The 13,470-nt window shown below is 42.1% G+C and overlaps 1 protein-coding gene across 1 annotated transcript in view; it reads right to left on the reverse strand.

The window, feature by feature from the left end:
• Positions 1–8,944: 8,944 nt before the first annotated feature.
• Positions 8,945–13,470, reverse strand: part of RCC1L (RCC1 like) — a 54,852-nt gene continuing 50,326 nt past the window's right edge. The window contains exon 12 of the mRNA XM_075334233.1: positions 8,945–9,695. Within this exon, the coding sequence (XP_075190348.1) occupies positions 9,618–9,695 (78 nt within the window). The 3' untranslated portion in view covers positions 8,945–9,617. The remainder of the gene's footprint in view (positions 9,696–13,470) is intronic.

A 13,470-nucleotide genomic window follows, 5' to 3' on the forward strand; every position in this document is an offset into this window, starting at 1 on the left:
AGCACCACTGAGCTGCCACTGACAAACTGGAGTGATAGAGCAGAAGTGGGTTAGCTGACCCTGATTGTACCTCACCACGAATCTTGGCGTGACGGGTACCGACGCCTAACCCTCCCTACCGCTTCCAGAATGTAATGGTGCTGGCCGCAATGTTGCTGCACTGCTCTGACAACAAACCCAGAGCTAAAATGACAGACGTGCAGCCATGTGCGTCGTCCAGGATCTTTTAAAGACTAAACGCTGCCCCAAGCCAAGCACCAGATGGCAATAGCGCCAGCAGCAGCCACTCATGGACCGCCACATCACCAATGATATCATTGACGGACAATCAGAACTCACAAAGACCGTGTAAACCTGACGCCTAGCAGCGAGGCGCCTGGAGTAGCGGAAAGGTGGCGCAGGAGAGCCAGCCGGCACCACAGCAGAGGAGGATGAAGACAGCTCAGGGGCAGTTCGAGGCTTGGGAAAACCCCGAACTGTAACACCTCTGCCTTGACCTGTCACCTAACGGGGGAAACTCTAGTGGAGGAGGTAGGTTTCCTATGAGTCCACTAAAGATGTAAAATCTCCAATTGCCCTAGCAACAAAATAGAAGTCAATCATCTGAATGACCTGCCTTAACGCTCAACCGAAGCCAAGTCAGTCAGGTCTGAGAATCAGACCCATGTTTGTCTCCAACAGACACTAAACTAAACTGAATAAATGTTGGTTGCCCAGGTGTATTCTGGTTGTGAGGAGTCAGCATTTTTTTCTAAGATGTATGTTTCGCCATTGGCTTTCTTACTGAGTGTAACAGTGTCACATTCCTTGAGAAAGCCAAGAGCAAAATGTACGTCGGGGTCCATATTTATTTGTTGTTCTTTCCTTTATGGTATGGTTCTCTTTTGATATATGCACTACCTATTCTTATAGCTTATCATATACGGTACTTGTCTATCATATCTTATATAACATATACAGTACAGGCAAAAAGTTTGGACACACCTTCCCATTCAAAGAGTTTTCTTTATTTTCATGACTGAAAATTGTAGATTCACATTGAAGGCACCAAAACTATAAATTAAAACATGTGAAATGAAATACTTAAAGTGTGAAACAACTGAAAATATGTGTTATATTCTAGGTTCTTCAAAGTAGCCACCTTTTGCTTTGATTACTTCTTTGCACACTCTTGGCATTCTCTTGATGAGCTTCAAGAGGTAGTCACCGGAAATAGTCTTCCAACAGTCTTGAAGGAGTTCCCGGAGACACTTAGCACTTGTTGGCCCTTTTGCCTTCACTCTGCGGTCCAGCTCACCCCAAACCATCTCGATTGGGTTTAGGTCTGGTGACTGTGGAGGCCAGTCATCTGGTGTAGCATCCCATCACTCTCCTTCTTAGTCAATTAGCCGTTACACAGCCTGGAGTTGTGTTTGGGGTCATTGTCCTGTTGAAAAATAAATGATGGTCCAACTAAACGCAAACCGGATGGAATAGCATGCCGCTGCAAGATGCTGTGGTAGCCATGCTGGTTCAGTATGCCTTCAATTTATTTTGAATAAATCCCCAACAGTGTCACCAGCAAAGCACTCCCACACCATCACACCTCCTCCATGCTTCACGGTGGGAACCAGACATGCAGAGTCCATCCGTTCACCTTTTCTGCATCGCACAAAGACACGGTGCTTGGATCCAAAAATCTCAAATTTGGACTCAGACCAAAGCACAGATTTTCACTGGTCTAATGTCCATTCCTTGTGTTCTTTAGCCCAAACAAGTCTCTTCTGCTTGTTGAATGTCCTTAGCAGTGGTTTCCTAGAAGCTATTTTACCATGAAGGCCTGCTGCACAAAGTCTCCTCTTAACAGTTGTTCTAGAGACGTGTCTGCTGCTAGAACTCTGTGTGGCATTGACCTGGTCTCTAATCTGAGCTGCTGTTAACCTGCAATTTCTGAGGCTGGTGACTCGGATAAACTTATCCTCCGCAGCAGAGGTGACTCTTGGCCTTCCTTTCCTGGGGTGGTACTCATGTGAGCCAGTTTCTTTGTAGCGTTTGATGGTTTTTGCCACTGCACTTGGGTATACTTTCAAAGTTTTCCCAATTTTTCGGACTGACTGACCTTCATTTCTTAAAGTAATGATGGCCACTCGTTTTTCTTTACTTAGAATTTGTATTATGGCAAGGAAAAAGCAGCTAACAGTCTATTCAGTAGGACTATCAGCTGTGTATCCACCAGACTTCTGCACAACAAAACTGATGGTCACAACCCCATTTATAAGGCAAGAAATCCCACTTATTAACCCCTTAACGATCCATGACGTACTGGGTACATCATGGATCGTGTGCCGGTAAGCCCCGCCCCCTGCCGCCGGCAGGCGGCGGCTATCCGCGCACATATCAACTGTTATCAACAGCTGACATGTGTGCCTGCTAGCCGCGGGTGGAATCGCTTCCACCCGCGGCCATTAACCCCTTACATTTCGCTGCCAAAATCTTGGCAGCGATATGTATATGGGCGCCGCCATGACAGTTACTTACCCCGCCCTCACCGGAAGTCACGTGACATGATCACGTGACTTTCGGCGGTTGCCATGGTAGCACAGGGTCATGTGATGACGCCTGTAGCTAACATGACTCACTTTCTTTCAATGCTAGAATACAGCCGGCATTGAAAGTGAAGCAGCAAATTTGCAGTTCTCAGCTCTGTAGCTGAGATCTGCAGATAGTGCAGAGCGATCGGATTGCTGATCGCTATAGCCCCCTAGGGGGACTAGTAAAATAAAAAAAAAAAGTAAAAAAAAAAAAAAAAGTTTTAAAAAATTAAAAAAAATATAACCTAAAAGTTCAAATCACCCCCCTTTCACCCCATTGAAAATTAAAGGGTTAAAAAAAATAAAAAATACACACATATTTGGTATCGCCACGTTCAGAAATGCCCGATCTATCAAAATATAAAATCAATGAATCTGATCAGTAAACGGCGTAACGGCAAAAAAATTCCAAACGCCAAAATTACGTTTTTTTGGTCGCCGCAAATTTTGCGCAAAATGCAATAACAGGCGATCAAAACGTAGCATCTGCGCAAAAATGGTACCGTTAAAAACGTCAGGTCGAGACGCAAAAAATAAGCCATCACTGAGCCTCAGATCCTGAAAAATGAGAACGCTACGGGTTTTGGAGAATGGCGCAAAACGTGCGCCACGTTTTTTGGACAAGCTTGTGAATTTTTTTAACCCCTTAGATACAAGGAAACCTATACATGTTTGGTGTCTACAAACTCGCACCGACCTGAGGCATCACATAGATACCTCAGTTTTACCATATAGTGAACACAGTGAATAAAAGATCCCAAAAACTATTGTACGATCACACTTTTTTTGCAATTTTTCCGCACTTGGAATTTTTTTGCCGTTTTCCAGTACACTATATGGTAAAACTTATGGTTTCATTTAAAAGTTCAACTCGTCCCGCAAAAAACAAGCCCTCATATGGCAAGATTGATGGAAAAATAAAAAAGTTACGCCTCTCGGAAGAAGGGGAGCAAAAAACAAAAACGGAAAGTGCCCGGGGGCTGAAGGGGTTAAACCTGACAGGGCACACCTGTGAAGTGAAAACTATTCCTGGTGACTACCTCTTGAAGCTCATCAAGAGAATGCCAAGAGTGTGCAAAGCTGTAATCAAAGCAAAAAGTGGCTACTTTGAAGAACCTAGAGTATAAGACATATTTTTAGTTGTTTCACACTTTTTTTGTTAAGTATTTCATTCCACATGTGTTAATTCATAGCTTTGATTCCTTCAATGTGAATCTACAATTTTCAGAATCATGAAAATAAAGAAAACCCTTTGAATGAGAAGGTATGTCCAAACTCTTGGTCTGTACTGTATATATATATATGTATGTGTATATATATATATATATATATATATATATATATATATATATATATATATATATATATATATATATATATATATATATATATATATATAGATAGAGAGAGAGAACATTATATTATTATTTTGATACCCCTTATTCTTGATACGTTTGTCATGAACTTCATTCTGTGAATTGCTCTCTATTATTTTAATACGATCATATATTTTTATTTCTTTTTGTTTTCAATAAAATTATATATTTTGTTATATATTTATTTCCTTATGTAATCATGTATTCTCAATGTCAGCCTGCAGGTGGCAGCATATTAACTCATGGTTCCGTTGTCCCCCAATAAAGCAACTGAGACATTTTCTTTTAAAAGGGGGAGGTTGAAATTAAATTGATTCTGTAGTACGTTCTTTTATTATACCAGGGTCTTATGGCACATCTTAGTAGAGAGTGCTTTCTTTTTCAGTAGATTATATTGGTTGCCTTGAACAAGGAACTTACTCCATGAGACAAAATCTATGGCTTTCCTAGCATGTACATACAACAGAACCTATGGATTCCTTGCATATAAACTGATCATGGAATAACAGTGTATAGAGTGGATTTCAGATATTAACATGCTCCACTAGAATTTTTGGACAAAGGTAAAGCAAGACGGGCACCCATGAGATATGTATGCTTAATGCTGGGCTAAAGAAAGGATGAGCAATCTGTTGTGTAAGATTTCTTGAAGGAAAAGAAAACGCTCTAGCTAGTTACTTCTATAAAATATTTAAAGACAGTAATAAAGATTCCTTCATAGAATTTCAAGAATGGCGGAATATTGTTTTTCAGGGTATATGTGAAATAGTAATGTGTACAGTGAAGAATCTGAATATGGAAATCATTGATCACCTATGTAAATGGTAGGTCTTGTGGGTCAGCTCTCATCTATGTAGTGAAGATCCAGAAAAAAAAGTGGAGGACCTCATTATACCCAACATCTTTCATTTAGCTATAAATCTAACACTAGTACAAACTTTTTGGGATACCTAACAAGACACCCTTTTCAAGGAATGCTACTTAAGAAAGGTTTCTTGAATAATGCTGCTATCAAAACTGAGAGTTCATGCGTTATATATAAATGTATACGTACCGTGTCCAAAGTAATAAATATATACGTATACATTACTACCACAGTTACCGTGGCATGCAAAAATGTGGCCACCCCTGGTCAAAATTACTGTTATTGTTTACACTTAAGCAAGTTGAAGATGAAGTGATCTCTTAAAGGCATGAAGTTAAAGATCACATATTTTCCTTTGGATTTTAGGGAAGAAAAAAAAATTTCATTTTTTACATTTGAAAAATGACAAAAAGGAAAATGGGCCAATGCAAAAGTTTGGACACCTTTGGAGATTTTTGTCCTCAGATAAGATCTGAAACCTTGGTCAAAGTTAACACTAGAAGTCCCAGAAATTTCGAGCTCCCTGGGTTCCCTAGGCAGAAATGTTAAAATGACCCCTCTCTGGGACTTCGTGTTAATTAGCGTGTTAGGGTTATGGCTTGTTCCCCATCATCGTTAGGAAAGGCCAGGTGATGCAAATTTCACAGCTTTATAGAAACACAGCCTCCTCTAACCTTGTGCCAGAAAACAGCAGCCATGAGATCTTCTAAGCAGCTGCCGAGCACTGAAAATAGTGGAGGCCCACAAAGCAGGAGAAGGCCATAAGAAGATAGAGCGTTTTCAAGGTGCCCTTTCCTCAGTTCAAAATGTAATTAAGAAATGGGGGTTAACAGAAGCAGTGGAGGCCAAGATAAAGACCAAGCAAAATTTCTGTGAGAGCTGGTCGTAGGATTGCTAGAGAAGTAAATCAGAACCTTAGCTTGACTGTAAAAGACCTTCAGGAAGATTTAGCAGGCTCTGGAGTTGTGCTACATTGTTCTACTGTTCAGACACCTGCACAAATATGGAAGAGTCATCAGAAGAAAACCTGTCCTTCATCCTCACCATAAAATTCAACATCAGAAGTATGCAAAATAACAATAACAATAATAGTTTCAATGAAATTTCAACAAATTCTTGATGCAAACATAACACCATCTTATAAAAAGCTGAAGTTGAAAAGAGGATGGCTTCTACAAATGGATAATAATCCTAAACACACATCAATATTCACAATAGCTTAACCCAAAAGGCGCAAGCTGAAGATTTTACAATAACTCTCACGGTCCCCTGATGTGAACATCATTGAAAATCCGTGGCAAGAGCAGTGCATGCAAGACAACCCAGGAATTTCACAGAACTGGAAGACTTTTCAAAGGAAAAATGATGAAAATCCCTCAAAGACGACTTGAAAAAGACACTTGGCTGCAACAAAAAGTGTTTATAAGCTGTGATACTGGCAAAAGGGGGTGCTACTAAGTACTAACGTTGCAGGGTGCCAAAACTTTTGAATCGGCCCATTTTCCTGTTTTGTTAATTTAAAAATGTACAGATCCATTTAATTTTTTTTTTGCTTAAAATAGAAAGGAAATGTGTCATCTTTAACTTTATGCCTTTTAGAGATCATTTCATCTTCCACTTGGTTAACTGTTCACAGTAAGGGGTACTTTGCATGTTGCGACATCGCTACTGTGATCTCGTCGGGGTCAAATCGAAAGTCACGCACATCCGGTGCCAGTAACGATGTCGCAACGTGTAAAGCCTAGAAGCACCGATAAACGATCGCAAAAGCGTCGAAAATCTGTGTAGTGTTGGTCATTTCCATAATTTCGCTGCTGTGACAGGTACGTTGTTCCTCGTTCCTGCGGCAGCACACATCGCTGTGTATGAAGCCGCAGGAGCGAGGAACATCTCCTTACCTGCGTCCTGCCTGCAATGAGGAAGGAAGGAGGTGGGCGGGATGTTTACATCCCACTCATCTCCGCCCCTCCGCTTCTATTGGCCGCCTGCCGTGTGACGTTGCTGTGACACCGCACGACCCGCCGCCTTAGGAAGGAGGCGGGTCGCCGGCCAGAGCGACGTCGCAGTGCAGCTAAGTCCGTGTGAAGCTGCCATAGCGATAATGTTCGCTACGGCAGCTATCACAAGATATCGCATCTGCGACGGGGGCGGGGACTATCACGCTCGGCATCGCTACAATCGGCTAGCGATGTCACAGCGTGCAAAGTACCCCTAACAGTGATTTTGACCAGGGGTGCAATAACTTTTGCATGCCTCTGTACAATTATTCTACTCATACAGACGCCTCATCCATCCCAGGAGATTGAAGTTCCATGCATATGGTGCTTTCAGGAGGCTTCATGTTAGATGTTGGTGATATGATTATAGTTCAGTAACTGCTCTGGACTGACAGTTTTCACTGTCTCTTTTGGTGCATGTGGTGTACTACAAGGTTGTGTTTGATGGAACTTGTGGCACTTGTGTTTGCAAAGTCCTGCTGATGGAAACAGCAAGGGTTTTAAAAGGATTTATGATTCCAGGAAATCACTGTCCCCAAGTACAGTTTTATTTATTATAAAAACAAACCTGTTTTTCTCACCATCCCCTGGTCCAGCACTGAGCCTCCACCACTGCCATATTGCTCAGGCAGAGCGGATGAGCTCACAGGTTGGCTACAGTTTTACAGACATTATGTCAGTGCTGCAGACAATAATAGACTTCTTCCAGGCTATGGGTAGGACATTACACGGACGATAACTCTGCGTCCGCCCTTCATCATCATATATCATGCCTTCTATCAATGTCAGTCTGTGACATTGACCGCTGTAGAATAAAATGTGAAGATTAAGTGCGGAGGCACAATTGTCTTCCGGGCAATGTCTTGCCCTTAAAGGGAACCTGTCAGCAGATTTGGGACCTATAAGCTGAAGCCACCACCAATGGGCTCTTATATACAGCATTCTAACATGCTGTATATAAGAGCCAAGGCCACTGTTTAGAACCTAAAAAATACTTTTAAATACTTACCTATTGCGGTGGAGTTGGGTCATATGGGTGTATCCGTTCTCCGGTGCCTCCTCTTTCGGCCATCTTTGTCATCCTTCTTCTGAAGCCAGGGTGCATGAAGTGTCCTACATCATACACTCTCTCTGGCATTGAGGTCCTGCGCAGGTGTACTTTGATCTGCCCTGAGCAGGGCAGATCAAAGTTTTGTAGTGTGCCTACGCGGGACCTCAGGACCGGCGAGTGTGTATGACGTAGGATGCGTCATGCACACATTCTTCAGAAGGAGGATGAAGATGGCCGAAAGAGGAGACGCCGGCACCGGACAACTCCATCACAGCGACCGTTTAAGTTTTTTTTACGTTCTACACAGCGGCCCGGGCTCTTATATACAGCATGTTACAATGCTGTATATAAGAGCCCAGTGGTGGTGGCTTCAGCTTATAGGCCCCAAATCTACTGACAGGTTCCCTTTAAACTGAAAAAGTCATTTACATAAATGGATAAAAGATGATTTATCAACAACAAGGCATCTAATGAGACATAACGGTACAACATTTTTCAGCATTTTATAACCTGTATGTTGACCATATTAATAGTTTAAATAGCTTAAATGTGGTGGCCGAGTCCCGTTAAATATTGACTTTTTTGCTACTACTGATCTATTTTCTGATCATAGTGTAATTTGCTGTAGTTACTCCAAACAGAATGGTGAAAGAATAAATTGTCAGAATTACAGTTGTCACATGCTGCGTTGTCGAAAGGGCATCGGACGTAGCAGGAACAGGTATGAAACCAACGCGTTTCTGAAAACCTCGTACTTCCCTGTAGGCTACTACATAGGAGACCATCCTAGGAACATAACACTCACACATTGTGATCCTCCTCCAGCTATGTGTTTGGAGCTGCGTTAAAGAAAGCAATTGAGTAAATGGCAATTTCTTTTGTGTTTTATGCCGAAAGATTGAATAATAACTCACAAAATGAGAATACAGCCTCTGTGGACAGCACATGGACATAAAATGCGGTCAGTACCTAGTTCTGGCATCATTATTTTAAGCAGCTTGCATTTACCTGTAAGTGCAAAAACTAAGATATGACCACAAACACTCCGATGACAAACACCAGGCGTGTCACAGACTATACAAGAATTTACAACTGAGGAATATTTTATAAAGTTTTAACTTATTCATAATAAGAAATATTTTTTATAAAAAGTTCCATATTTACAGAAAATTGAAAGCTATAGTTATACCATACGCACAGCTCATTTACCGAAACAAGGCATTGTTGGCCAAGTTCCATCTTCACGATTTACACTATGTTAAAAGAGTATTTTAAGGGAATCTGTCAGTAAGAAACCCAAACTGCACATATGCAAGTCTTTAAAATCAAAATCCATTGACACCTTTATATCTTTTATCTGTTGCTGCATTCCTGAGAAATTTGAGTTTTCATTCATATTAAAATTAGGTGCACTGGGCATGGAATAGCACTATCCTAATAAGTAGTCTTTTTAGCTTGATTGATAGTTCACTGTTATTTGCCTGGTGCCTAACGTCACACAGACAGTTAGCTATCATCAATCAAGCTGAAGAGGCTGGTGCTGGGAGGGAAAATAACGTGGGGAGACAGAGACTCCTTAAGTTCTCCATCATACCCTGAGCATTTAATTTGCATATGGGATGCAGCAGATAAAGTGTTGATGGATTTACATGCTTATATATGTCCTTTTAGAAGTTGATCTTCCTGACAAATTCCCTTTCATGTGTCCAGCTTGAGGAACAGTCCATAATAGGTAATATTGAATATTTTTCCTCTTCATCAGTTGAGAGACTTCACTAGTGCGACCATGTGGTCCACGCCACAAGCGACATCCATTACTTCTCCAGGTACAGTTACCTTCAAGGAAATACAAAAAAAGAAGATTTTAGGTACTCACAGTAAAATCTCCTTCTTTGAGGCTTAATTGGGTGACATAGGAAACCATGCGTGTATGCTGCTGCCAATAGGAGGCATTATAATAAAAATAGTGTTTTAAAAACGCAACTTCACCCACATTTTCTGTATTAGCAGCTGTTCCGGTAACGCTGCTCACAGTCCATAAAAAATAACAAATAGGTATTTTTAATTATTTCATACATTCGTTCAATAGGCTAGACTAAACACATAAAAACGTCATCTTCAATACAATGGCGCTACAATAAATCCAAAATAAACTCCAAAAAAACAAAAAAACAAAAAACTCACCAGAAAAAAAATAATATAATGAATCCAAAATAGGATTATCTTATGCATACTGTGCAACTCCAGTCATTTAACGCTTTTATAATCTATGCTGGGTAAGGCAGATCCATGCGGGGTCAGTTATTATATAGCTCTTCAATGTGTCAGCATTAGGGCTGAGAGGATCCGAACTGTAAAAGTCCGGATCCGTGCGGTTTCAAAGATTTCCGGGTGCTGGATCCGGAATTCTGGGTGCTGGGTGCACAATCCGGATCTGGCACTGGGGAAAATAATTAAAAAATAAAGAAAAACAGAAATAAAACAGCGTTTCATACTTAGAGACTCGGTATCATGGCGGCACACTGATTCCGGGTCGCGCATTCACTTCCTGTACTGTGCATCGTATACACACAGCTTTCCATGTTTTCCCCGCCCACCGGCCTTCCTCTCATCTGTGATTGGTTGCAGGCTGTGACAGTATCTGTCTGCCTTGCAGTCATCGCGGCTTTCATTGTCTGCACAGCCAGCGGTTGTGCTCTATTGCCGCTGGCTATGTAGCAGAGCTGAAGCGGCGTGGGACCTCGTGTGGATTATGCCGGAGCTACAGGGTGTTGGGGGTTAACAAAGTGGTGAAGGAGGGTGTGTGTTTTGTACTTTATTCCAAATAAAGGATTTTTCACTGTGTCTGTGTTTATTTACAGGTTTGTAATGCAGGTATCTCATAGACACCTGTGCCATTACTAACCTAAGGCTTAGTAGCAGCTGTGCGCTGCTATTCACCCCTTATTACCCAGATTGCCACCGCTGCAGGGCAATGGAGAAGAGCTGGTATTGCACCGGGATTGTCACATCTAATAGATGCGGCAATACCGGGCGGCTGCGGGCTGGAATACCAGCCCCCAGCCGGCTTTATCATGGCTGGGGGATGAAAATTAGGGGGGACCGCAAGTCCGTTTTTTTTTTTAATTATTTAAATAATAAGAAAAAAGAAAAAAAAAAAGCCGCATCACCAACACAGTTCCTCTTTGAGACATACTTTTTCCTCACTTTTTTCACTCGTATTACATCATCCGCCCTTTTCTCTTTTAGTAACATTTATTAAGACCACTGTTGTCATATTAGATGTTGCCATCACCAAAATTCTTTTTGTCACAATTAATCTCAACATCTGTGTAAGCTAATGGTTATAACACAGCTGAGTATATATACACTCATACCATATTCCTGACTCACTTGTTTCTCTTTCTGAACTTGGTATTGTTCGAGTTCTTTTCCCTACTGTGTTGTACCTGTACTGACCTTGGTCCTCCCAGTAACTTGTCCTTTCCTCCTACATATAATAATCATACCTCACACTTTTGCACAGTACCTGAGCCTGATTTTTAATCTATTTTTACATGTGATGCCTATGTCTCTAGTCATACTGCCAGTTGTCGGTCATTATTTTTAATTATTGATAACATTTATTATATTTGAACCAATCGGGTTTCTTAGAATTTTTTTGTTCTAAAAATGTGGTGGCTCGGAATTGTAACTACTTTGACCTGTTGAGATTTTGAAGACTCTCGCCGTGTGCTAAAGAGAAGAGTCTTGAAACCTGGGTAAGGAAGACTGAGATCCTCCTGTTGCATGGGATCCTATGATGCTGACTTGAACCTCATAGTACACTGGGGAGGTCTTTAAGCCAAAAAGGGTAATGCCGTTATCTGACAGACTCCTGGACTCTAGGTGGTACAGAGAAAGTAGATAAGAGGAGGCATGTTTAGGTTTGCATAATGGAAGTAGCCGCAGGTTCCCTGGAGGTTAACCCAGACAGTGGAAGCTCCATCTTGTAAGGCGTAGAGGGACACACCAGTCTGTAAGCTTGAGAAACAGAATAGGACAGGCAGTGCCGTCTACCATTGGACCAAAAAGGAATGTAAATGAAAAAGCTGAGAGGCTTTCTCCAAAAAACTGTACAGGCAAAGGAAGGTTTGTATACTGGTATATAGTGGATCCAACTCACTGGATAAAGGAAGGAGCACTTGGACCACTGCTACAATTAGCTATGTGGCTTGTGGTATATATATAGCAAGTTTGACTCACTGCATAGAGGACATGGCATCTGGACCGTGCTGAAATCAGCCATGAGGTCATGGTATATAGTGGATCTGACTCATTGGATAGAGGACGGAGCACTTGGACCGACTGCTGCTGCGATCAACAATGTGGCTTGTGGCAACTCTGGGTCTAACCCACTGGACAGTGGCAGAAAACATGGACCACAGTTGCATTCAGACGTGTGGTTTGTGGAAGTAGATGGGACTCACTAACTAGACAGTGTAGAAATCACTTGGACCACTGCTGCAGTCAGCCATGTGATTTGTGATAACTAAATGGTCTGACACACTGTATGGTGAACAGAGCAGTTGGGCCGCGGCTGCAGTCAGCTGTGTGTTTTGTGGTAACTGATGGCACTGACATACTCGATGGTGGACAGAGCATTTAAATCAGCTATGTGGTAGCTGGTGGATTTAAGTCACTGGATAGTGGACAGAGGACCAGGCGGTTGTTGGTAGGTAAACACTCTGTAGCTACGGTCAGAGTCTGTATGCCATTAGAGTAAGGGCACCTACTAGAAGACTGGCAAGCACCAACTATCGTGCTTCGTCCTCCTAGGAAGGGAAAATGGAGCCTACTCTTATTGTGGGTGGTGGTGCTTCAGGGGGAATTGTACAGTAGGTAGACTATAAGATTGGAAAGAAGAAAAAGGGCCCAGAGAAAAAGGAGTTGCCGGAGAGAGACAAGCTGCCCCCAGGAGAAAAAGCTTACCCTATTCTGTGGCCTGTTTGCCGAAGGTCTGCTGAGACAAATATTCTGTCGACCATGGCTGAGGGTTCTGGGATCTATAGGTGCTGGTATATACAAAAGATGTCGCCGAAAAAAAGAATATGAGGAGGTGACATTGAAAGCGCAAGTGCGCACACGCAGGGTTCCCACGCGGCTGTAGAAAACAATCCATCTGATATGCTGAGAGGGGTGGTCGGAAGGATTCAAAACTATATGTGCGTGTGATTGCCTGGGCTGCCGGGGCGTGGTTTGGGAGCAAGAATAGGCCTGGCAAAAGCCAATGACTAAATTTTGAAGAATTTTGAAGATGGGGGCGCGGAAACAATGGCGAAGGACAGAATAAAAAACGAAATAAAAGTCACAAAAAGATTATGGGAGGGAGAAGCAGGAGGAAACAAGAGATACACTGCTGGGCCCATTCTCTCTTTAATTTCTTTTTTCAAAAACACCAGGAGACCGATATACTTCTTGGGACTTAGGGAGTGGGGAAGATAGTTGTTCTGAGGGTCTCGGAATACTTTTTTACGGCTTGAGGATGGAAGACGGTCTTTAGAAATCATGGATGCTGTCTGTCGGGCAGGATGGAAACTACTGGTTTCATCTTCCCTCCCTGCACAGTCAG

This window comes from Anomaloglossus baeobatrachus, chromosome 2 (genome assembly GCF_048569485.1).
Source record: "Anomaloglossus baeobatrachus isolate aAnoBae1 chromosome 2, aAnoBae1.hap1, whole genome shotgun sequence".
NCBI classification, from domain to species: domain Eukaryota; kingdom Metazoa; phylum Chordata; class Amphibia; order Anura; family Aromobatidae; genus Anomaloglossus; species Anomaloglossus baeobatrachus.